Here is a 22,818-nt window from a genome sequence, read left to right on the forward strand (position 1 = left end):
GCTTGTGTTCCCTCTCTCGCTGTGTCTCTGTCAAATAAATAAAATCTTAAAAAAAAAAAAAAAAAAGGGACAACCTAGGATGTGGAAAATAAGGGAGCAGGGGAATTAGAAAAGTAGTCCACCTACCATTGTTAAAATTGTCTTGGATTTTCTGTCTATGCATTACTTTACTTACTGTAAGATACAGTGGGGAGGTAACCAAATAGTAATGAGGGAAAGTCTGATTTCAGATATGGAGAGAAAACACTTGTGTAGTTTCAAGATGTAAGGGACAACAATTTCAGGTATTCTACTCAGACCCTAATTGAGAAGTGCTTGTAAAAAAAAAAAAAAAAAAGCTACTTGGAAAAGTTAACATAGGGTATCTGTTATTTTGCAAGGTGCGATTGGAGTATATGGTGCTTATGTTTAAAAAAAAAGTTGATAGATGAATTGCTATGATGCCTAGGATTTGTTCTGTTTCAAAATAATTAGGGGGAAATGAGAATACAGATGAAATTCATTTGCTTACATAAGGGTCCTTTTGGAAGCTGGGTAATGAGCAAAGGAGGGATCATTCTACAATTCTGTATTTGGGTGTGTATATAAATTTTAATATATTTTTTAAAAGTAATAGAAATGTTTTGACTTCAAATATGCTTACTCGCTGAAAAGGCTAACTCCTAGAATTCATCTGTGCTGATTGCTGTGCAAATGTTGGAACGTGGACTATAGACTCTAGCAAGTGGGTCAAGGCCTCGACAATTTGCCTTGGACAAATGACAGGTGACCCTTGAACAACATGGGGGTTCGGGGGCACTGGCCCCCTGCACCGTGGTAAATCCGCATGTAACTTCTGGGTCCCCAGAAACATTATAGTCTAATGTGGACTGGAAACCTTATAGATACCATAGTCCTTCACCACATATGTTGTATGTTCTATGTATCATAGACTATATTGCTACAATAAAGCACACTGAGGAAAGGAAGTATGGAGAAAAATCACAAGACAAAACACATTTGTAGTCCTGTACTGTCTTTATCACAGTCCACACATAAGTGGACCTATGCAGTTCAAACCCATATTGTTCAAGGGTCAACTTGTAGCTAGCTACAAATGACAAAAAAATTGAGAAGAAAATTACTCATTATTTAATTTCTTAACATATTCCACCGTTTTCATAAAATTTGCTTATATATCCTTCTACCCAATTTTTAAAGTTAATGTACACTTAATGCCCAAATCTAACATTACGACGTGTTCTAATATAGGAACAGAAATATGCTGGAACATTACATTTTGAGACCGCGTATTTCAGTCTAGAAAATGTGTTGGACTAGTTTGATACTGTAGATGATTTCTAACTACACAGAAAAGATGCAGAATGTAGTGTTTGCTTTTAGTTTATTAATTTATTTTGCAGGAATCTTTGACTTTCCGAATATGTACTGTTTGGAAGTACAATGCATGCATAGCCTTTTAAGATGCCTTTGTACAATTTCACCTCAAAATGATTCACAGCATACACAGAAATCTAAAAGAAACATGGTATTTACAAGATTTAAGAAGTTCTTGCTGTTTTAATGAAGAAACTGATCAATTCTTTTACAGTAGGGAAACATGGACATTGGGTGTCATTATAAATAAGAATTCAGAATTGTTCAGTCTCAAAGCAACTTTTCATGGCTTTAGAAACTAAGACTGAGTCATCATTCTATTAATCTCTGAATGCCCAAGCCATGCAAAATCTACTTGTATTAAATATTTGGGGATGCAAATGATAAAAAAAAAAAATGCAGGTCTAGTGAATGTGAAAACATCATCAGAATTAACTTTTACAATAAGAAAATACTGTTAATTCTTTCAAAGAGATACAGTAGTGGTGCAACAGACAGTGCCCAATTTATTCTGATTTTTTATAGTAATATTTCAATGGTCATTTTTCTTGCTCGACCAATATACAGACACACACTGTAACATGGATTCATTCAAAGTCTGAACAGTGGTTACAATAGTAAAATAAATCAAATTTAACTATGAAGGGACATCTTCACATTCCAGGATACATCACCGATATTTTCAAAGGACAAATTTTCTATGCCTTATATCCTTACTTTTTGTTTATACTGTCAAAGACATTATTACAGTCACCTTTTAAAATACTATTTAAAACGGAGTTGCCACAGAAAGCTGGATATGAACCCTCAATAACCGGGACAAACCAATGACAAAATTTACGGAAACGATAATTTTTTTTTAATAATTAAAAAGTACTAAAATCGAGACCAGCTCCTTAAAAATTAAACTGCTCATCACACTTCCCCTTTCGTTCAGGGAAATAAACAAATTAGCAACACTTTCCCCACCATCCCTTATCTTCTCTAAAACTACCTTTTCTACAATGCAGTTCTTTTATTTCTTTAAAACCTCCTGCCTCTTTGCTCTCGCATACAAGGTCATTATGAATTCCAAACATTTGACAATGCGTAGAAAGTTTCTGGCTCCTCCATTCCCACTTTAAACTCTGCAGACCTACTCCAAAAGTTAAGGGGCCATGTACTTTTAACAAAACAGCAAATGTGCTTTCTAAAAACCCAGTTTACAAAGCCATGAAATAGTGTGACATGTATCGTCAGGCCTATGTGTTACCAGGTACATCAAACTAGTCATGTTTTCAGAAACAATACTTTTTACTAGAAACACAAAGTGCACCCACGGAACCAGAGAGCCGAAGTAGGGCGGCGGATGGGCACCGTGCACCTTCTCTCCTCCCACTCCGATGCCGACCGTGCCTGCACGTCCATCTGACCGGGAGACCTTTTGCAAAGGCACCGGGAGAGTGGACTGAATTCTTGCTTAAAGCGGTCACAGGCAAGTATATACAGGGAACACAGGTAAACCTCCCAAATGTGTCCGTGTAAGACAGTTTTGCTTACTTGAAAAACTGAATACAGCCTACGCTGGCCTATGAAACTTGGGCACAACCAGAACTGAACACAGACGAAACGTCTTTAAAATCCAGCTCTGATGTCTCCTACCCCACCCTCTACACCTATCACAGACACTGGTTGCTTCTTTTTCCTGGCAGGTGAAAAGGATGATTTACTAGATAGATCACCAAAGGACTGGAACCATGCATCTAGGGTATGAGAATAGCTTATTAACCTGGATGTGTGTTCATGCAATAGTTGTAAAGTCATCTACAGGGTTTTAATATAGCATCCGACTGTTTGCATACATGCTACTTTCATTCTCAACCGACAAGTGCCAAGTTACCTGCTGCCCCTTCAGCAGATCGAAGAATACTGGTAAACCTTTAGCTAGAACACCAAGCAGGATATATATTTTTCCCTAAATTGTTATTTAATACCAAGTGGGGTTGATCATCCCTAAAGAGATACGAAACCATACAAAGGCGAAGGCCTTGGCGTATTAGAGAATAGTAGGACTGAAAGATGGCTACTGGAGACGGACCGATCCCAGTGTCACAGAAACCTTAAAGCCGTTTTCAGGTCGCTTTTAAGCCCACCTGTTTTCTCACCATTATTTTCACAGTTTGGCCACAGTTTCATGAGAGATGGTTTATCAGCGTCATCACAGAGCCACGCATACTCTTGTGAGACGAGTGGATATTTCGGGGGGGGGGGGGGGGGGGGGGGATTTCCCACATAGGAAAAAAACGTTTTCAAAGCTGTAGGCCGAGTGTGAAATTAGATGATTTTGATGGAAAATGATGATGGGTTATTAAGCCTTTGGTTTCATTATACTACTAAGTGCAGCTTGTTTTTCCAGGTCTGCCAGATATCACTTCTAAAGTAGAATACAATAAGAGCTTAAAGAGCGTGCGTGTGCGTGTGTGTGCGTGTGTGTAGCGGGACACACAGTATGGTGTTTTACCTCTGGTAAAATCCTTTAGGATTAGAAACCCTACTGACTTTATTGCTATTTATAGTCACCCAAATAACAAGAAGATTCCAAAATCCAATTCTGAGCTAGGAAGGAAATTCAACAGTGATAGAGACCTTAATTAAATGTCCTATTCATAATTTTCCAGTGGTACACCCTAGTGAATCACATGATCTTATAGCTCTTCAGTTATTCATACCCTAAAGTTGGGGTTTCATAAACAAGGAGTGCTTTAGTATCACCTGAACTACTTGAACAAACTCAGTATTACCTCTGAATAGAGTATGTTAAATTGAAACAGTTCTTAGTTTTAAAGTCCTTTGTATTCACCTTTCTCTTAATCCTGTTCCTTGACTAGCCTTCTCTTCCTCCTAAGTAATGCAGTGTACAACTTTATGATCTTGGCCAACTGTAATTTCCCTCACACTGGTTTATTAACATGTGCAAATCAATCTGTATTGAACAGCTCTTTTTTTTTTTTTTTTCTCAGCTATGTAAGGATTCTGGCACAAAACACTGTGCTGTAAACATCGTGAATTCGTCACAAAACTGGAAGGAGGAGGAAAAAAAAGGCCCTATGGACTGCAAACATTTCTTACAGAACCACAGCTGAGCTCAAGATTTCCAAATGGATTTTGGAATGGATTTACATTTGGCGTACATTCACTGTGTTATTGGCAAAGCAGAGTTTTACGAGAAGGTCATTCATAAAATCGTACTTGGTAAGGACTTGTTATTTTTAAAGCCAATGGCCTAATAAAAGCATGCAGTAACTTAAAAATTATATCTACTATGTGGCATCATTAGGTCTTAGTTACCAGTGTTGATTGAGCTCAATGAATTATTGTACAAGTAAAAGGGATCTTATCACCTCTGTAGTTTTGAAGGAAGGGCACGCTATGCCTCATTCCTGACTGCTACAAATCACATTTTAAGCCACTGTGTTTGTGTTTGAAATTACCTCTGAAAAAAGCAGCAATTACAAATACCCTTATTATTTTGCTCTCCCCCCCGCCCCCCACACAAAAAAGGTCATATTCTGGGTGCTTTTTCCTGTCCTTCTCCTCAGTAGGCAACAACGGGAAGAAGCCTGGGGAACCTTGGTTTTCTAGAGAGCTGTGACCAGGGCAGTCTGCTCCGGGAAGTCACAGTCAGTCTGCATGAACTGTATGTAACATGTCACAGCATGATTGAAAGTTCTAGTTTATAAAGTGAGGGCCGCTCAGCAGTAACTTTAACTGGGAGTCCACAGAAGAGTTCTTGACTTCTCTGTGGACATTCTTTCAGGAGTGAATCCTTTCCCAGTTTCAAGTATCCCTTTCTATCTCACTCTGCAATGAGTCAAGAAAGGAAAAAAACAAAAACACAAAATAAAGAGAACGCCCCATTTTTCTTGAGTGAGCACGAGCCCTACAGGGGCGCTGCTCCTCCCCCGGTGGAATCAGAAATGAAAAGGCCAGGCAGATGCACAGACTCCCAAGGTTCCTTTTCTTCTAGTGCGTGCTCCCAGTTTCTCTCTCAAGTCGACGCAGACTCTTGGGAGTTCAAGTGTACCGTGGCATCTCGCACTGCTCACAGCGGTTCAGTGCGGGGTGGTTCAGGAAGGTGCAGCTATCACAATTCCATGGGGCCCCCTCATAGTCTTCATCACGGGGCTGTGTCCGGGGACTCTGTTTGGAGCCAGTTAGATGCTCTGAGGGAAGTTAGGATCAAGAGAGAAAAGAGATTGAATTTTTCCAAATATAATCCAAACTGAAAAAATCACACACACACACAAAAAGAAATAGTTTCTACTTGGCCTAAGGTGAAAGCCAGTGAATGTCCACAGCTACTAGAACAGGAGGTTTATGATACAAATTGTACTTGGTTTAAGAAGATAAATTGAAGTCCAGGATAGACTACCTTCCTCATTCATTATCCAGAGATAGTGGTTATACTGTATTGTAGCCAAATGAACAGAAGGAGAAATATCAGGCAGCATGTGAAATTCAGCGCCCTCCCTACTCCCCCCCCCCCAAACTTCAGCCCCCCAGGACACGCCCCCTCATAGTAGTGGCTATACTGTATTCAATATCCGCTGGGAGACCTGCAGCTTCACAGTATGTATGTGTTAGTTAATTATAATGGTTCACAGTGACTGCGATGGTTCCTCACGGAGTTGCTCCCAGAATGGTTAAAAGAGACTCTCTAGTTTTTCATAAAAGCTAAATTCATTCAATGTGAAAGACTGCTTTTTATTCTCATATTTTTTCCTTTTTGGCATTATAAGGTCCTTCAGATAGTTTTTAAAAAATGTCTATATCTGGCAATGTAAAATGCTCGCAACCTTAGGTGGGTCCTCAGGATTTTTTTTTTTAAGATTTTATTTATTAGAGAATGAGAACACGAGCTGGGGTGTGGTGGGGGGAGGCACAGAGGGATGAGCAGGGAGCTTGAGCTCCACAAGACCCCAGGACCATGGGATCATGACCTGAGCCAAAGGTTAACCGGCTGAGCCACCCAATAGCCCCAGTCCTCAGGATTTTCTTTAAAAATACTTGAAACTTAGGGTGCCTAGGTGGCTCAGTTAAGTGTCTGCCTGTGGTCAGATCCAGAACCCAGGGTCCTGGGATCGAGCCCCACGTCGGGCTCTCTGCTCAGCAGGGAGGTCCGCTTCTCCCTCTTCCTCTGTCCCTGCTCATGTACTCTCTCTCTGTCAAATAAATAAAATCTTAAAAAAAATACTTGAAACTTAGATCCTCATCTCTCTGGCCTTGAGCTCAAAAAAAGGCTCTTTGCTTTGGAAGTTAATTTGTAAATCTTTCTTTTTAAGAACAGTCTCTACTGAAAGTGGCAGCAGTGAGTAGAAGGCTAAAGATATCTGGGTGGAATTCCCCCTGGAATCCGGAGCATGGCCAGGAGGCTGGGAAAATCTACCTGTAAAACACTGGAAATCATCACTGTGGACACAAATGAGATTAAGATCTAAGGTAGGCAGCCTACCTAAGCCGGTCACAGAAGAAACTAAGATGGAAGGCTTTAATCAGTTACCATTGGGGTTAAGTTTATCTTCCAGTGGAAATTAATGAACTCACTTGTGGTTAGCAATTCGTATTTCATGACAAATGGCTGGTGTGAAAAGAGACCTAAGTTTTAGACCTCAAACCTTACAACAGGCAATAAGGCGGCTCAGGTTGAAACAGGAGGGAGATGTTAGCTTTACAACAGAACAGACAACCACTGGGTTCATCAACCAATTCCTAGAACTATAAAAAGGAGAATGGGTTTGTTTCTCTGGCCTCCACTGGCGATCTGAGTGGCCATTATCACCCACCTTGTATCTTTTGGCTCATGACTCCAAAACACAGAGACTTGATAGTTTTCTTTTTTGTACAATATGGAAGAATAAAAAGCACATTTAACTGTTACAGCCTTCTGTTAGAGGAAAAATGTTCTCCACGCCACTTCCAGAAAAGGTCCTCTCTCATACAATACTCTGGTTTTCAGGGCATTTTGTTCTCCTAAAAGGTAAACACTTAAACCGTATTGCTGTTGGTTTTTAATAAACAGGCTCTGAAAACTCACTTTCATACTTTTCTAGAGCAGGCAACTTTTTACTTCATGAAGTCTAACTCCAAACCTAGCCTTAAATTTTATTTTCTAAACTCCATAAATACCTGCACAACCTATTTTAACGTAACTAATACAGGATACTTGGGGCTCCTCTTCATTGTCTAATACTGTACGCAAAGTAAAAATAATTTCCCCTCTATCCTCCTGAGTTCTTGCCTGAGACCCACCCTATAATAAAAGACAAGAGAAGAAACCAAGTTCATTAACATGTGTACCTCACACACACAGGGCAGAGACCTAGGAAAAATAACTCCCCAAAGGGGGCCAAGCTGCCACTTAACATACCATCTACAGCTAAAGACAAAAGAAAGATGCTGGAGGCAGGGCAGGGGAAGCCAGTTAGGGAAGATCTACCTAGATTTAAGTCAGTTCCCTTCTCCACTGATCCAATTCTCTTTGGATTTAGTCACAAGGCTCTCTGGGAGGGGCAGGGAAACACTTCTAGGTGGAGACTGCCTTTATCAATGTAGATGTTCCTTACTCAAGGGTAACTTGTACTCTGTTGTCAGGGCTGCTCCAGCCTTCACAGTCCCTCAGAGTAACCCTTCCTTGTGCCAAAGAGGCGTGTTTGGTGGGGGCACGTTTTCTACTTCAGGACCGGGATGATTTAACTTGGAATCAAGTCACTCTGAAGTAACTTATCAGAAGTTTTCAAGGCACCTAAGTTACAATTATTGTTGGTAAGACACTGCTCATTTCATCACAGGGAAGTACTGTTTAAATAGAAGCCTCCAGGGGCGCCTGAGTGGCTCAGTCGTTGGGCCTCTGCCTTCGGCTCAGGTCATGATCCCAGGGTCTTGGGATCGAGCCCCGCATCGGGCTCCCTGCTCTGCAGGAAGCCTGCTTCTCCCTCTCCCACTCCCCCTGCTTGTGTTCCCTCTCTCAAATAAATAGAAGCCTCTAAAACCCAAAAGACATTTTTATTTTTTTATTTTTTTTTAAAGATTTTATTTATTTATTTGAGAGAGAGAGAATGAGAGACAGAGAGCATGAGAGGGAGGAGGGTCAGAGGGAGAAGCAGACTCCCCGCCGAGCAGGGAGCCCGATGCGGGACTCGATCCCGGGACTCCAGGATCATGACCTGAGCCGAAGGCAGTCGCCCAACCAACTGAGCCACCCAGGCGCCCCCAAAAGACATTTTAGATGTCCGTTTTCATTTGATCGACAGTTGTAAAATCTTGTCTTTTTATGGACTGTTTAACAAAATATTTCAGGCCTCATAGAAAAAAAAAACCCTTAAAATATGCATATTTATACACAAAGGAAAAGTGAAGTCAATATGTTTTTCCTTTAAGACTATTTTTAGGGGCGCCTGGCTGACTCAGAAGAGCATGCCACTCTTGATCTTGGGGTCATGAGTTAAAAGCCCCACGTTGGGTGTAGAGATTCCTAAAAAAAAAAAAAAAAAACTTAAAAAAACTATTTTTAAATGGGTTAATAGGCCAGATTTCCATAAAAATAATCCTCGAAAACATCACAAATCAACAGTTTCACCAATATTGTTTATATTATACAGTCATACATAAACTCAAACATAAACAGTATTTTTAGAACCCTTATTTCAACTGAATCCCAGGGTAAAATTCAAGAAGCATTAGAAAATTGCAGTGAGAAGTTATAAAATCCCGAACTTTCAAGTTATTTCTTTAATTACTTGGCCTTGCTTTCTCGAAGCTATTATTAAGAGCAATCTGTCCAATATGGTGACTATTGGCCACTTGAAATGTGACCAGTGTGAACGGAGATGTGCTCTAAGTGTAAAATGTACACCAGATTTCAAAGATGTTGTATGAAATCAAGAATGTAAAATATCTCGCTAGTTTATATCGACTTCATACTGAAACGATAATACTTTGCAATATACTAGGTGAAATATTTTATGTATCTGCCTGTATTATATTTCTATTGGACAGCACAGCCTTAGAAACTCGGCTAAGAGAATAATTTTGAAAGTACTCTCTACACCCAACAAGGGGCTCGAACTCAAAATCCCAAGATCAAGAGTCGCATGCTCCACCAACTGAGCCAGCCAGTCGCTTGGAGAGAGTTATTTTTTTAAAGGGGGACCAAAAAAGGCAGCCTTTACTTGTGGTAACTCTACACGGGCGAACACGTGTCTTTGGACTTTGTGCACAAAATCCGGACACACAAGTACAAACCCTCAGCAGCTGCTGCCTGGGTGTCGTGGACGTCTGCCTGTACTTTGGAGGTCACGCTAATTCTTCGGGCTTTCCTCTCAATTGTGCAAGGGTCTGACGAATCTGCATGAAAAGAAGCAAAGCCAGGAGAAAAGGGATTAAAGCCATCCATGAGAAGAGTGGACAGGCTCCCAAGGATCTCCCATGGGACATGGACAGTTGCCTGTTTACCCTTTCTGTTGCTTCATGTTCCCTTTAGTTCTCCTGTGAGGGTAAGTGCCATTTTTAATATTGCTTTTACAACCTATACAGAACAGTGCTCTTAGAACTTTTTCCATCCTCTACAATTACTTGGAATCAATGCCTAATTTCACCAGTTGCCCCCCTTCCTAGTGCAAATTCAGTGATGGTAATTAAATGTCAATGTAAGGGCAAACTGTGGAAGATGATACTCTAGCAACTGCCTTAGTAAGCAACAGTTATTAGAAAACCACAGGTTGAAAGTACATGATGTGTAAGGCTAGCCAAAGAATCCATTAAAATAAGATAAAACTATAGTACATCATAATTAAAGAGTAGGAGTAGCAGTAACTGAAAAAATCAGAACTCAAAATAATATGGACTGCAGGTATCCCAATTTTTTGCTAGATTTTTGTTTCTATTAATTTATACATTATTAGTAAGTAGTCCTTTCTTTCTATTAAGACTTGGTATCATTTGCCCTTAAGAACAAAGAAAGATCTTGTATTTTCTGATCTGTTCTGAGCCCACATAAGCAATCCCCTAGGACAATCCACCTTTGGAAATCACTTCTCCAGAATTCTAAGCGTGGTGCCTCGGCACTTAAACACTCCGTTATGAGAGTAAACAAAAGCAGAGTAAATGGTCTCCTTAGGCTCCAAAGAGTAAGTTCTATTTCTTAAATTTGTAAAGCACTTCTTTAGTGTCACATACTTACTCTCACAGACTCTTAACAACAGCCCTGTAAAATACACAAACTATTAAGTATTTGGACTGATCGCCTTTCTGGTGCACAGACTAGGTCTGAACAAGGTCAGGTGGCCAAAACCACCCAGACACACGCTCCAGTAGTGGGACACCAAGGTCAATGCTCTCACCAATGATAGCTTGGGGAGGACTTGCTGAGTCCGCCGAGGAGCTTACATGCACACTGCACTGCTTCAATACAAAGTTCAGTTCAAAAGGTTTCCAGGTCTCTTTTTCCTTCTGTTTCTTTTTCTTACTCTCTCCTTTTTATCACCATACTTCAGACAAACATCCTTATTCCACTTGGATTTACCATATATGTCTGTAATAACTCCAAGGCATTTATTCTAACCAATAAATCAATTCTACCAGTTATTTATACTTGACCTTAAATTAAGTGATACTGCAAGAAAACCTACATTAAGCTACTTTTTAGAAGAAGCCAATTTAGTTAAAAAATCTGCAAATGCTTAGAAAACAAATTTGACTTCATAGAGAAAATCAAATAGCTTTTAGAAATGTAATGAAAAGCCCTCTTAAGGAATTGTAGCATTAAGGTCTATTCATAAATTTTAAGAGGTGAAAGGTTTAAAAAGTGTAAGGGTTACATAATAATACTATTTTATGCTCTCACCAACAGTATATATAATGAAAGCTCAACTGGATTTCTATAGTAGAGATTCATTTATAGTGAAGATGTTAGTTCTCTAGTCTACTCAAAACTGTAGAGGTAGACGATAAGCTGCCTGGGGGAGGAGTCCCGTCTTTGTAGCATCAAGCGTCTATCTACATAATCCATCTACATACTGAGCATTTGCTACATAATTTAAAAGTTGATTGTAACTGTAATTTAATTACAGCTAACTCCAAGGGACTATCCAATTATCAGCTTTAGCAAAATTTGTTTGAATTCAAAGTGCCATAAAATAGAGCTTTTTTTGTATGAAAGTACTTCTAGAGAGCCCGCTGAAGCTTGATATTACAGCATCCTAATAATGCAAGCCCTGCACCTTTCCTAGCTGAGCCAAACACCAGCTCCCCACCTCAAATACATAGTGTTGGTCTCAAAGACAGCAGGCAGAGTGACCGTCTGCCACACCAATATCACCACGGCTAGAACACGGAGTGTATGGGCTCCTGGCAGCTGAACTATCCCATTACCTCAAGAAAGTGTCCTTTTATTTTCTTCTGAGTTTTCAAGGTAAAATTTACACAATGAAATACACAAACCACATGTGTTGCCATTTGAGGAGTTTTGACAAATGCATATACAGCTGTTAACAACCCAAATCCCGATCAAGACATTCTCATTAGCCCATAAAATCCTCCCATGCCTTTTCCCAGTTAATCCCCGACCTCTAGAGCTGTTATCCCAGAGATAACAGCTGTTCTGTTTTTTGGCATAAATATATAGCTTATGAGATGCATATAAACAATCATACAGAATGCATTCTTCTGTGTTTTATTTCTTACAGCATTATGTCCTTGAGGTTGGTCCATGTTATGTTTAACAGTAGTTGATTTGTACTGCTCAGTAGTATTTCATGATTGGAATATATCAGTTTGTTTATCCATTCATCTGTTGATGGCCTCTTGGTATGTTCCCAAGTTTTTGGTTATTTTGAGTAAAAATGCTATGAATCTTCTAATACAAATCACTTTGTGGATATAGGCTTTAAATTCTTTTGGATAAGTCTTCAGAAGGCGAACTGATAAGCTACCAGGCAGGTGAATGAATGTTCGGTTTCATAAGAAATGGTCACCCCATCTTAAACTTTTACCAGAAATGTGTAAGAATTCTGTTTGTTCTACATCCTCCTTAATGTTTCATACCATCATTATTCAGGAATCTCAGGATTTTAATTTGCATTTTCTTAATGTACTTACTGGCCATTTATATATATTTTTTTGTCAAGTGTCAACTCAAATGTTTTGACCTTTTAAAAATTGGACAGTCCTTTTATTACTGTGTTATAAAAGTTCTTTATATATTCTAGATACCAGGTTGGTTTTTGTTTTTGTGTTTTTGTTTTTTACCAGATACGTTTTCAAATATTTTCTCCCAGCCGCCTGGCTTGCCTTTTCACTTTCTTAATAGTATCTCTTGATGAGTAGAAGTGTTGAATTTTAATGAAGGCTCAAGTACCAACTGCTGTGGGTCCTAAAAATTCTAAGCTAAACCCAAGTTGCAAGGATATTTTGTGTTTCGCTCTGGAAGCTCTATAATTTAGCTCGACACTTAAGTGTGTGTGACTTTTGTGTATAGGAGGTAAGAATCAAAACTGGTAATTTTTCCATATGGTTATCTAGTTCTTCCAGCACTGATTGCTCCAGCAACTTTCCCTTCTCCATTGGTTGCTTTGGTCAAGAATTTGGCAGTGTTAAGTGAGGGTCTATATCCGGGCTATTTATAAAGCTACAGTCATTTCTCTATCTACTTTTTATCCCTATGCCAATAACACACCGTGAGGACTGTAGCTTTATAGTAAGTCCTAAGGTTAGTTAGGGCTAAGACTTCCAACTTCATTCTTTTTACAGATGATTTTGCATAGTAAGTTTCCCAATTTTTATTTAATTATAAACATGGTGTATTACTCTCATTCCTTTTGGCAACGTTTTGTAGTTCTCAGCCTATAATGCTGGTTAGATTTATTCATAAGTGTAATGTGTCTTTTGATGGTTTTGTAATTCTTTTTAATTTCGTTAAGGTGTTTGCTTAGTATATAGAAATATGGTTCTTGTATACTGACCTTCCATCCCAAGACCTTGTTAAATTCACTAATTAGTTCTAACAGTTTTTTGTTTTTTTTTTTTACCTTAGGTTGTCTTTGCAAATAACCATGTTAATTGGAATGGCTGTTGACTTAAGTCAGATGCTTTCCCTGCATCTAGTAAAATGATAATGAGCTTTTTCTCCTTTGATAGTACATTCCTAAGCTAAAACAAACTTGGTCATCATATATTATCCTATTTATTGTGAATATTAAGGATTTTTTTTGCTTTAAGTGCAGGAGGGTTATTGATCTGTAATTGTTTTCTTTTTTTTGGCGGGGGTGAGTAGGTAATCCTTTATCAGGTTTTGAAATCAGGGCTCTGCTGACTCCATAAGAGCCCCCCCCCCCCCAAAAAAAAGAGGTGGGGGGAAGCTTTCCTTCTTCTCCTGTTTCCTCAAAGAATTTGTGTAAGATTGGTAGGATCTCTTCCTTCAATGTGTTACAGTATTCACCAACCAGTGCAATCATATGGTTTTGGAGTTTTCTTTGTGGGAAAATTTTTAAGATAATGGATTCAATTTCTTTAATAGATATACAGCTATTATTAGGTCCTATATCATCTCATTTTCAGTTTGAGTAGATGCGTCCATTTCACATAAAGTGCCGAGTTTACTGGCATAAAGATGTTCATCACATTTTATTTTAATGGGTAACCCATCTTTTGTTTCTGATTTCGATAATTTGTGTTACGTTTTACTTATCTTTACATCTCCTTGACTTTGTTCTTCTTTCCTAGCTTAAGGTGGAATTTTAGGTCACTGATTATTAATCTTCAGGCTTTGTGTATTTACAAATTTCTTTGTAACCACTGCATAAATTCTGTGTAAGTAAAGAATCTGACCTTGCCTAAAGATGGGTCTAGCTTTAATCCCTAGCTCCTGGGAGATAACCACCAAAATCTTGAAATTTCCCAAGTGATCAGAGGGTCTTTGTTATTTACAGTGGGCCCTTTGGACCATACCTGAGAGTTTATGCTAATGAGATGGCTCATGGTGGACACACTGTCTGCTCATCAACTGGGTCCTCTAGGCTCAGGTTAACAACTTTTCAACATACTCCCTTAAGTAGAGTGATTCTTTTATAACAGCCCTTGAATCAGTTATCTGTTGGATTAGTAATAGGTAGTGCTTCTTTAGTAGACACCCAGGCAACATCAAGTTTAAAGACTCATGTATTATTAATCCAAATGGTTACAGTGATCAGTGATACGTAACTCTGACTTTCAGCTTGAAACGGCCAAATCTAATACTTGGAAGTCATCCACTAAGATACTTATGTGTATTACTCTTAGGAATCATACTATTTTAAAGGCAGATCAGATGAAACACCTATGGTAGTAGTAGTATTGCACTGCAACCTATAAAGCAAATACTTAAATACATAGAAAACTGTTCAACTAAAATTTAGGTGACAGAATTTATATATTACCTAAGGAGTAGTAACTCTGACAACATTTTAACATGTTTCATCCCTAAGTTGCTTAAAGCAAAATGGATTAAGACATGAAATGCATACTTCAGCTCAGTCTTGAGAACTATATAAAAGAACATGAGCCTTGAGTAAGAATGGGACAGAAAAAATTTAGATAAATTCAATGACTCAAATTTAATTCAAATTAGGTTAAGACACTGAAATGCCAATTAAACAGTGCTAACCTAAAAATAGAACAAAGCCAAAAGTGATGCCTCCAAATCTTGGTTACAGAAGATTTATTTTTGTCTTTTATGAAAAAACACCTAGTCCCTATCTAATTATTATTATGTTCACCTGTTGGGCACACAAGGCTGCTTCTGCGACCTGCCAATTTAACATTCTAAGTTAAGACCTCTCAAGTTCTCATTATTTTGTAAGAATTTTCTTTAAGTTCTTTTTAAAAAATTAAATTGTATATCCCACTTAATTACCTTTGACCATAATTCCATGAGTTACTAATTTTAGTGCTTTTCAAAGTTTGGTTAACTTTTTTTATGCTGAACAAGTTAATATCTCTAATGCAAATTTCTTCAGCTGAAGAGGTGAACTCTCAAAGAATTCTGGTATTTATTTCTATGATGTTTATGGCATTTCCCTACTCACCTTTTTTAGATGGCTTGGGTGGTACAACTGGGCCAGGTTCTATGTTGTCATAAAAATTATTCATGGCTTTTGGATCAAAGTTTCCTATAAAGAAAATAAAATCACCATGCATTTAAGGCTCTTTCTCCTATTTGACTTTTTTGTTAAAGAATATACAGAAATATCTAAAAAGGGAAACTGCTTTCCAGGGTTTCAAAACTCCTATCACCTTCCCACTGAAAATGTTCTTCTTGATCACTGTGAGAAAAGACGCAAGCAAACTACCACATCAGTGTTGGCCTATAAACTATCACTTGAAGGAATATTTTTCTAACTGCAAAGCTAGTCTCTTTCAGCAGGATTATGTACGTGGCACACTTACGGAGGTAAATGAGGAAGAGAAATTAAAGGATGGCTGAACTATTTCATGTCATTCATAATTTACCTTAAAAAGTTATCCATTCTAAATTCAACAGTGGAAGAAGTCAAACATACAAAGATGAATCCAGTTATAACAGCAGCAGCTCACAGATTCCTATCTTCAAGAACTGGAGAATACTGAATGTTGTCTACAGATTTAACAAAGATGGTAAGGTGCCAATTTCAGAATGATAAATGATCCCTGAGAATTTTGTCTTGCCACAAAATTTTCAACTCTCTTACAAAGTTCACTCCTTGGCCTCGTGTCGATTTCAGTCCCAATTCCTGCCATGACTCCTCCAAGGTGGGTTCTGAGACAGTGGCAGCCTTAGGTCCTACCTTCACTTCTGTGAACCTATCAATCACTGTAATCAGCTTGTTCTGCCCAATTCCAATTAAGCATTGTAACTACGCATGCTATCAGGTACTAATAGTTCAAATATATTAGATGTCTTGATTTCTAGACATTATTTCTCCCCCCACAAAGTTTTCCTCACCGAAACCAACACTAAACCTGCTTTTCAGCAAACCAAATAATGATCTGCATGTAAGATCCATTCTCTCACTTCAAAGTTTACATTGGAATTCAGTATAAAATTTTTCCAGAGTGTGGAAGAGTAGAATTCAGTATAAAATGGACCTATTTGGACCCCTTATGAAAGGAGATTTAGAAATACTTAAGCACCAAAAAGAGCTCTTTGTTGCCCAATGGAGACCAAAAACACAGCTCTTTGCTTATAAAACTTTAATAGTGGTTTCCCTTGCAGGTCCTATTACAGATGCTTTTATCCATTTGGAAGATAATGAAAGCCACAGTGCTATAAGGTGTTGCATATGTATTTCTTCAATTACTTAAGTTACAGCTGATGTTTTAATTTCGAGATCTCCTAAGGCTTACTATCAATACCCTAACCAAATGTTTGTGTGTTTTGCTTTAAAAAACACCCAAGCAAAAACTGATGCAGTCTTCCAATACACTAACAATGATCTGTATCACCGCTCCATGATGCAGAGCTCCGCTGCTTCAAGCTACGAGTCTCTACAGGGATCACCTTCCGACCTGGCCAGACTGCTCAACTTTCACATTCAGACTGGTGGGCATCTTTTAGGTTCCCCTGCTTCTACTGTTAAAGTTAGCTCATTGCCATCTTTAGTCAAGATTGATTATATACTCTGAGAGTAGACGCTCTCTTAGCTGCCATAATTGAAAACGGTAAGTGGTGGTAATGGGAGAGGCTGACTGAAACAGACCTTTTAAGAAAAATGACTCGTCAACTTCAATGTTGGACCAAGACTTTTTTTTTTAAACATGTGTCCACTGAAGTTCTATACTGTCTTTCTTACATAAACTACACCTGTGATGAGCTACAGGGGGAGTGGGCAAACTTTTTTTTCTGCCCCAAACTTTTTCTTATGTAAAAGTCCAGAAAATCAACAATTTTACGCTTTGTGGACCTGTAATAGTCTGTTGCAAGCCCTCAAGGGTGCTGGTGAAGCACAAAAGGAGCCAGCAGGCTAGTTCCCTGAACCCTAAGTTCTACAACTTTGAATAAGAGAACAGAATCCTCTTAGATTTTTGTGTAGATTTTTGTGATTTCTCCCCTTAACCCTTTCCAGTTTTCACCCGCATCTAATTCACAGACCACGCCTCCCACGCCCCCCCCCTTCTTGTTTTTTTAAGTAATTTGCCTTTGGTTTTTTTCATAGGAAGAACAGCTCCTCCTGCATTCTTGTCAGCTTAATAAACATTACAGAAATAGAGTAACTGGCCTATACAGGTTAGGGAACAGGTACAACTAACTCACTGAGCAGACAATTCAATTGCTAGGAGCAACAGTACTTGAACATGCCAGTATGTGGCCAGCGGCTGTGGACAGGGTCAGAGTATTTTACAGGGGAAATGAAGAACAGCTCTAACCTGGTGAGCTGGGTAAATGAAAGTTAAGAGAGCTTCTACTGTAGTACAATTCTATAAGAACGTTAAAAACAAAACAAAACCCCATTCTCCAGGAAGTCTGAGATATGTTTTCATATGATATATAAAAATGGCATATAGAATTTATTTTAAAAGTGATAAATCTATTACTCTGATACGTGATTCCCTATTTTTACAGATACTTTTGATGATTATCACAACATCAATCTAGGAAGTTTTATAAATGCAGAGTAACAACATAGAGCAGTCTAAATGACAAATTTAATGATGGAATTGCAAAGTAAAACTATTTTTGATCCCCCAAATCTATGACCATGGGGTGGAGGGATCTCTTGAATAGGATCATAATGGATAAAAACTATCTCTTAAATCTGTAAAACCAAAAATGATTGCTATTTAAGCAGCTTAAAACCCCACACTATTACTTATGGTTTACCAAATAATCAAGTCTATACCTCTAGATTGAAGGAGGTCAACTTCTTTCAGTGTACAGTCAACATTTATCTGGAGTTGTCTGTTCATGCTTCTCAATCTTGTCATTTCCTCAGGCTAGTAAGAAAGGACCCAAAATAGCAATTGTGGGAAAGTCATTATCAAGCCCAACATTTAAGAACTGCTATTCATGTTAATAGTTCTGATTGGTTATTACCAACAATATGGCCTTAGTCTATAAGAGGGCATGTATAAGAAGTCCTAAACGTTTAAAGGAACAGTCAAGTTAAATGGGGACATATCAGTATGGCCACATAAACACAAAATCTGCATAAAACGTGGCAAGCTACAGTACTAGACTATGTCTTATCATACAAAATACCATTTTAATCACAGAGCACTAAAAATATTTTACTTCTATGTTTTCATGGTAAGGGAATCTATGAGAATCAATCTGTAAAACAAGCAATGTCCATGATTTTAGTGTTGTCCAGGCTTGAAAAAAATAATACTAAGTGTCAGGCACTGTGTTTACCAGAGGTCTCATTCTTTCCTCAAAACATCTTTCGAGGCAAGTAGTAGTAATATCGCTAATTTATACATGAAGAAGCTGATGCACCCAGAGTGCATGTAATTTTCCCAAGGTTATAAAACATAGTGATTGGTAGAATGAGGATTTAGATCAAAGGAAGCAATCTATTACATGAAAATTTCACAAACAAATGGATCCCATTCTTCCTCCAACTTTGTTTCCTTCTTCCTTGATTTCAAGCCCAGTCTACCTATCCTTAGGCCTTTCAGAGGCATACATGAGACACTGAAATGTACAGAATGCCCCATTCTTCAAAGTTTTTTGGAAGCCTTTACATCCCCTGACCTTCTAGATTTCTTTACTATATATATACATACATATACATACACGGTAACAAAATTAAGAGTTTGAATTCCAGAGGCATGGATACTGAAGCTTTCAGCACAGCCCAGATATTAACTCAGTTACTGATGTGTTTTCAAATATACGAAGTAAAAGACAAATATCTGCTATGACAGAATAAAATCCTCTTCTGTTAAAAACCTGTATTTTTGGGACGCCTGGGTGGCTCAGTCGGTTAAGCGGCTGCCTTCGGCTCAGGTCATGATCCCAGGGTCCTGGGATCGAGCCCCACATCGGACTCCTTGCTCGGCGGGGAGCCTGCTTCTCCCTCTGCCTGCCTCTCCCCCTGCTTGTGTTCTGTCTCTCTCTCTCTGACAAAATCTTTAAAAAAAAAAAAAACCTGTATTTTTCTACAAAGGAGCAAAAAGGTTCTTAATTCACAATAATGCAAGCTATCAGAATAACTGGCACTGCCCCTTACATTAGCAAGTATGAAACATTTAAAATAAGGGATGATGTAATGTATGGTGATTACCATAACATAAAATAAGTGACAGAATACAGTAAGAACTACAGTCCCTCAGAATGGTCATTCAGAAATATTTATTTGGGATTGCTTTCCTTTTTTCCTATCTGATATGGGACATTACCATGTAAAATGCTTACACCTTGTCTACCAGGCAATAGTAAAAGGGTTTAAAATATACCTGAGCATTTATACTAAAAATAAAGCACTTGTCCAGGGGTTTCAAAGATACTGTCTTCGTAGGAATATGTAAAAGAACCCATTCTCCGTAGAATCATAACAGGAAAATTAAGTACCTAAAGGAGTTGATTCTTCCTATGTATTGGGATGGCAGCGGGGGGGGGGGTTTAGTCACAATGGTCCTAAATAGTGAAGCTCTAGAACTAAGTATGCAAGGACTGTAATACACTTTAGAGGCTACAGCACATTTGCTTATAACAAGAGATCTAGTCAACAAAATCATTTCCAAAGACAGGAGAACCACTGGAATTTACTAAAAGAATAGTTTATCTGTAAGATTCATATGTCCTTTTTCATAGTTTCTGACTAAAGCAATGTAAAAAAAAAAATTCTGAAAAGTCCGTACCATTTGCCAAAAAGTACACTGTCTTTTCAGGGAAGAGGCGTTTCAAGATCAGCTGTGTGTAATTTAGAGCTGTTTGTAAAAGATCTGACATTTCAAAGTGAAAAATTCTAAGCTTTTTCAAAAGGTGGCAAAACTACCTTAAGTCAACTGAGCACTTTAAGAAGTTGTATCACAGAGACCCAGTCGAAGACCACTGTTGTTCAGTGGCTTGGCCCTAATTATGCATCTGAGACTAACAAACGTGGGTTATTCCAAAAACCCACTTAGAACAAGACAAATGACAGGAAAAACAGGCATCTCTCAGCTTAACCCAACCTTATTTATTTTTCAAGGTTTAACTTAAATGTCCCCCTCTGCCATGAAACTGTCTCATCTTTGAACCCTACTGGCAAAAAGCCAACATTTCTATCTCAAAACCCTGAAAGTACTTAATATCCTTACCATTTAACTGGCCAACACTGCTGATTTAATGTCAATTTACATGAACTTTTCTCTCTCTCTCTCTCTCTCTCTCACAAATACATACAGGTTCACAGACACACATCTATCCTTTCACATACAGATCTCTTTATGTGACGACCTCTTCGACAGCACTTAACACAGGGCTTTGGGAACAGCAGATTACGGCCATCTTGCACTTCCGCCCTCCTTAGATTATTTCACTGGTGCTCTAAGCTTCTACAGCTGGTAACAAATGTGCATTTCAGTCTCATGAGGCACACACGTTTTTTTAATACACTGCCTGATGAAAAATGTGAAAACTTGAAGGTAGAAATATGTGCTTAATAGCAAAAAACAGTCCATTCTCTATCATGTAATCCTACATGCGAGTGGGACAAAGATAGACAGCCATTTTACTGAGCACCTAACTCCATGCCAGGCACTTTACATATATTTTTATCTTGACAATATTAAAATACACTTATTAGAATTCCCATTATAGATAGGGAAAATCAAATGCAGATAAGTTAGATACAGCCAGTGATTGCCAGAACTATTCTGCCTCCAGAGCCTATGTGGGCACTTTTTTTTTTTTTTTTTTTTAAGATTTATATTAGAGACAGCAAGTGGGAGAGCTTGGGGGAGAGGGACAGAGGGAGAGGAAGAGCAAGAATCTCCAGCAGACTCCTCGCTGAGCATGGAGTCCGATGTGCGGCTCGATCCCATGACATGAGCAGAAATGAAGAGTCGGCTGCTTAACTGACTGAGCTACCCAGGCACCCCTTATGTGGGCATTCTTTACAACTATGTCATGGCACCTCGAATGAGCCTCTATCAACAAAAGGGAATTCTGACACAATGCTTTACTTCTGGATTAATTTCCTACATAATATACCTTATGTTATGCATACACCTAAGGCTAAATCTAAATTTTGCAAAAACAGTTCGTGGGTGTGTGGGTGTGGGTGTGTATCTCAAGCAGGTTTTTCCAGTGTTGTCCAACCAACATTAGTAAGAATACTTACTATTTATTGGGGACTGTATAAATTATGTCTATTATCTTATTTAATCCCATGCGATAGGTACTCACAGATAGTATAGCTAAGAAAACAAGCAGAGAAAGTTACTTCTCCAAGGATATATGAGTGACAGGTAAGTAGCAGGAGGATTCAAATTCACATCTCAATAGAGGCACTGTCTGAACCTCCACGTAGAACTGTCCGTCCCTCAGCCATGCATTGCTAATAGTCCTTCATTTTACTCTAGGCCTGGCAGCAGAAACACAAGGGAATCAAACAAATTTCTTCTCTCCCAAAATTGTCACCCATATGGGCTACCAATTTCTGAAGCTGGGTGATGGCTACACAGGGGGTTCACTCCACTCTTCCGCTTTTCTTAAGTAACTCATCAATAAAAGTGCTCATCTAAAATCTGGAGTTTTTTTGAAGCACTAACCTGTGTTACCTTTGACAGTTCTCTACTTTCTAACACAACAAAAAAATCAATAGGGCTCATTTTAGCAGGAATTACCACACAGCAAGAGGTTACTAAACAAAACTTACTTGGTTAAGTTAGGGTAAATGACTTTTATGCTAAGAAAATCTGTTTATGCTCCGTAAGTACCTAAAAGATTCTAAAGTGCCCAACCACCAGGGTAGATTCCTATGTGGGTTATGTTCTTCAATACCTCCCCCAATCAGAGAATTCAATTAAGATTTCAAGTGAAGAAAACAATGAGAAACTTACTACCTTTCAGTTAAAGATAGCTTTGTAATTTTTTAAGTGTTTTAAGTAAAACCCTCCCTTCTTACTTCTAATACTGACTATATTTAGGAATTTCGTCAACATTAGAAAAAATTTCATTAGGTTACTAAATATGCCTGTTTTCAATAATTTCCTTCTGAAATATTCCACTGGTTCCCCATTACCAGCAGAATGACGTTCAAACACCTCACCCTCTTATATATATATATACAATGGAATATTACGCAGCCATCAAAAGGAATGAGATCTTGCCATTTGCAACGACGTGGATGGAACTGGAGGGTATTATGTTGAGTGAAATAAGTCAAACAGAGAAAGACATGTATCATATGATCTCACTGATATGAGGAATTCTTAATTGCAGGAAACAAACTGAGGGTTGCTGGA

The 22,818-nt window shown here is 38.5% G+C and overlaps 1 protein-coding gene across 3 annotated transcripts in view; it reads right to left on the reverse strand.

Moving 5' to 3' along the window:
• Nucleotides 1-1,372: 1,372 nt before the first annotated feature.
• Nucleotides 1,373-22,818, reverse strand: part of TAB3 (TGF-beta activated kinase 1 (MAP3K7) binding protein 3) — a 58,724-nt gene continuing 37,278 nt past the window's right edge. For 2 of the 3 annotated variants that reach the window (XM_035001186.1, XM_035001177.1), the window contains 4 exons: nt 18,264-18,357; nt 15,474-15,557; nt 9,658-9,759; nt 1,373-5,579 (listed from right to left, as the gene is read on the reverse strand). In XM_035001186.1, coding sequence (XP_034857077.1) covers nt 5,431-5,579; nt 9,658-9,759; nt 15,474-15,557; nt 18,264-18,357 — 429 coding nt within the window. In that variant the 3' untranslated portion in view covers nt 1,373-5,430. The remainder of the gene's footprint in view (nt 5,580-9,657; nt 9,760-15,473; nt 15,558-18,263; nt 18,358-22,818) is intronic. The other variant, XM_035001195.1, reaches the window with a different exon arrangement.

Source organism: Mirounga leonina, unplaced genomic scaffold (assembly GCF_011800145.1).
Source record: "Mirounga leonina isolate KUSES-001 unplaced genomic scaffold, KU_Mleo_1.0 Mir_101595, whole genome shotgun sequence".
NCBI classification, from domain to species: Eukaryota; Metazoa; Chordata; class Mammalia; order Carnivora; family Phocidae; genus Mirounga; species Mirounga leonina.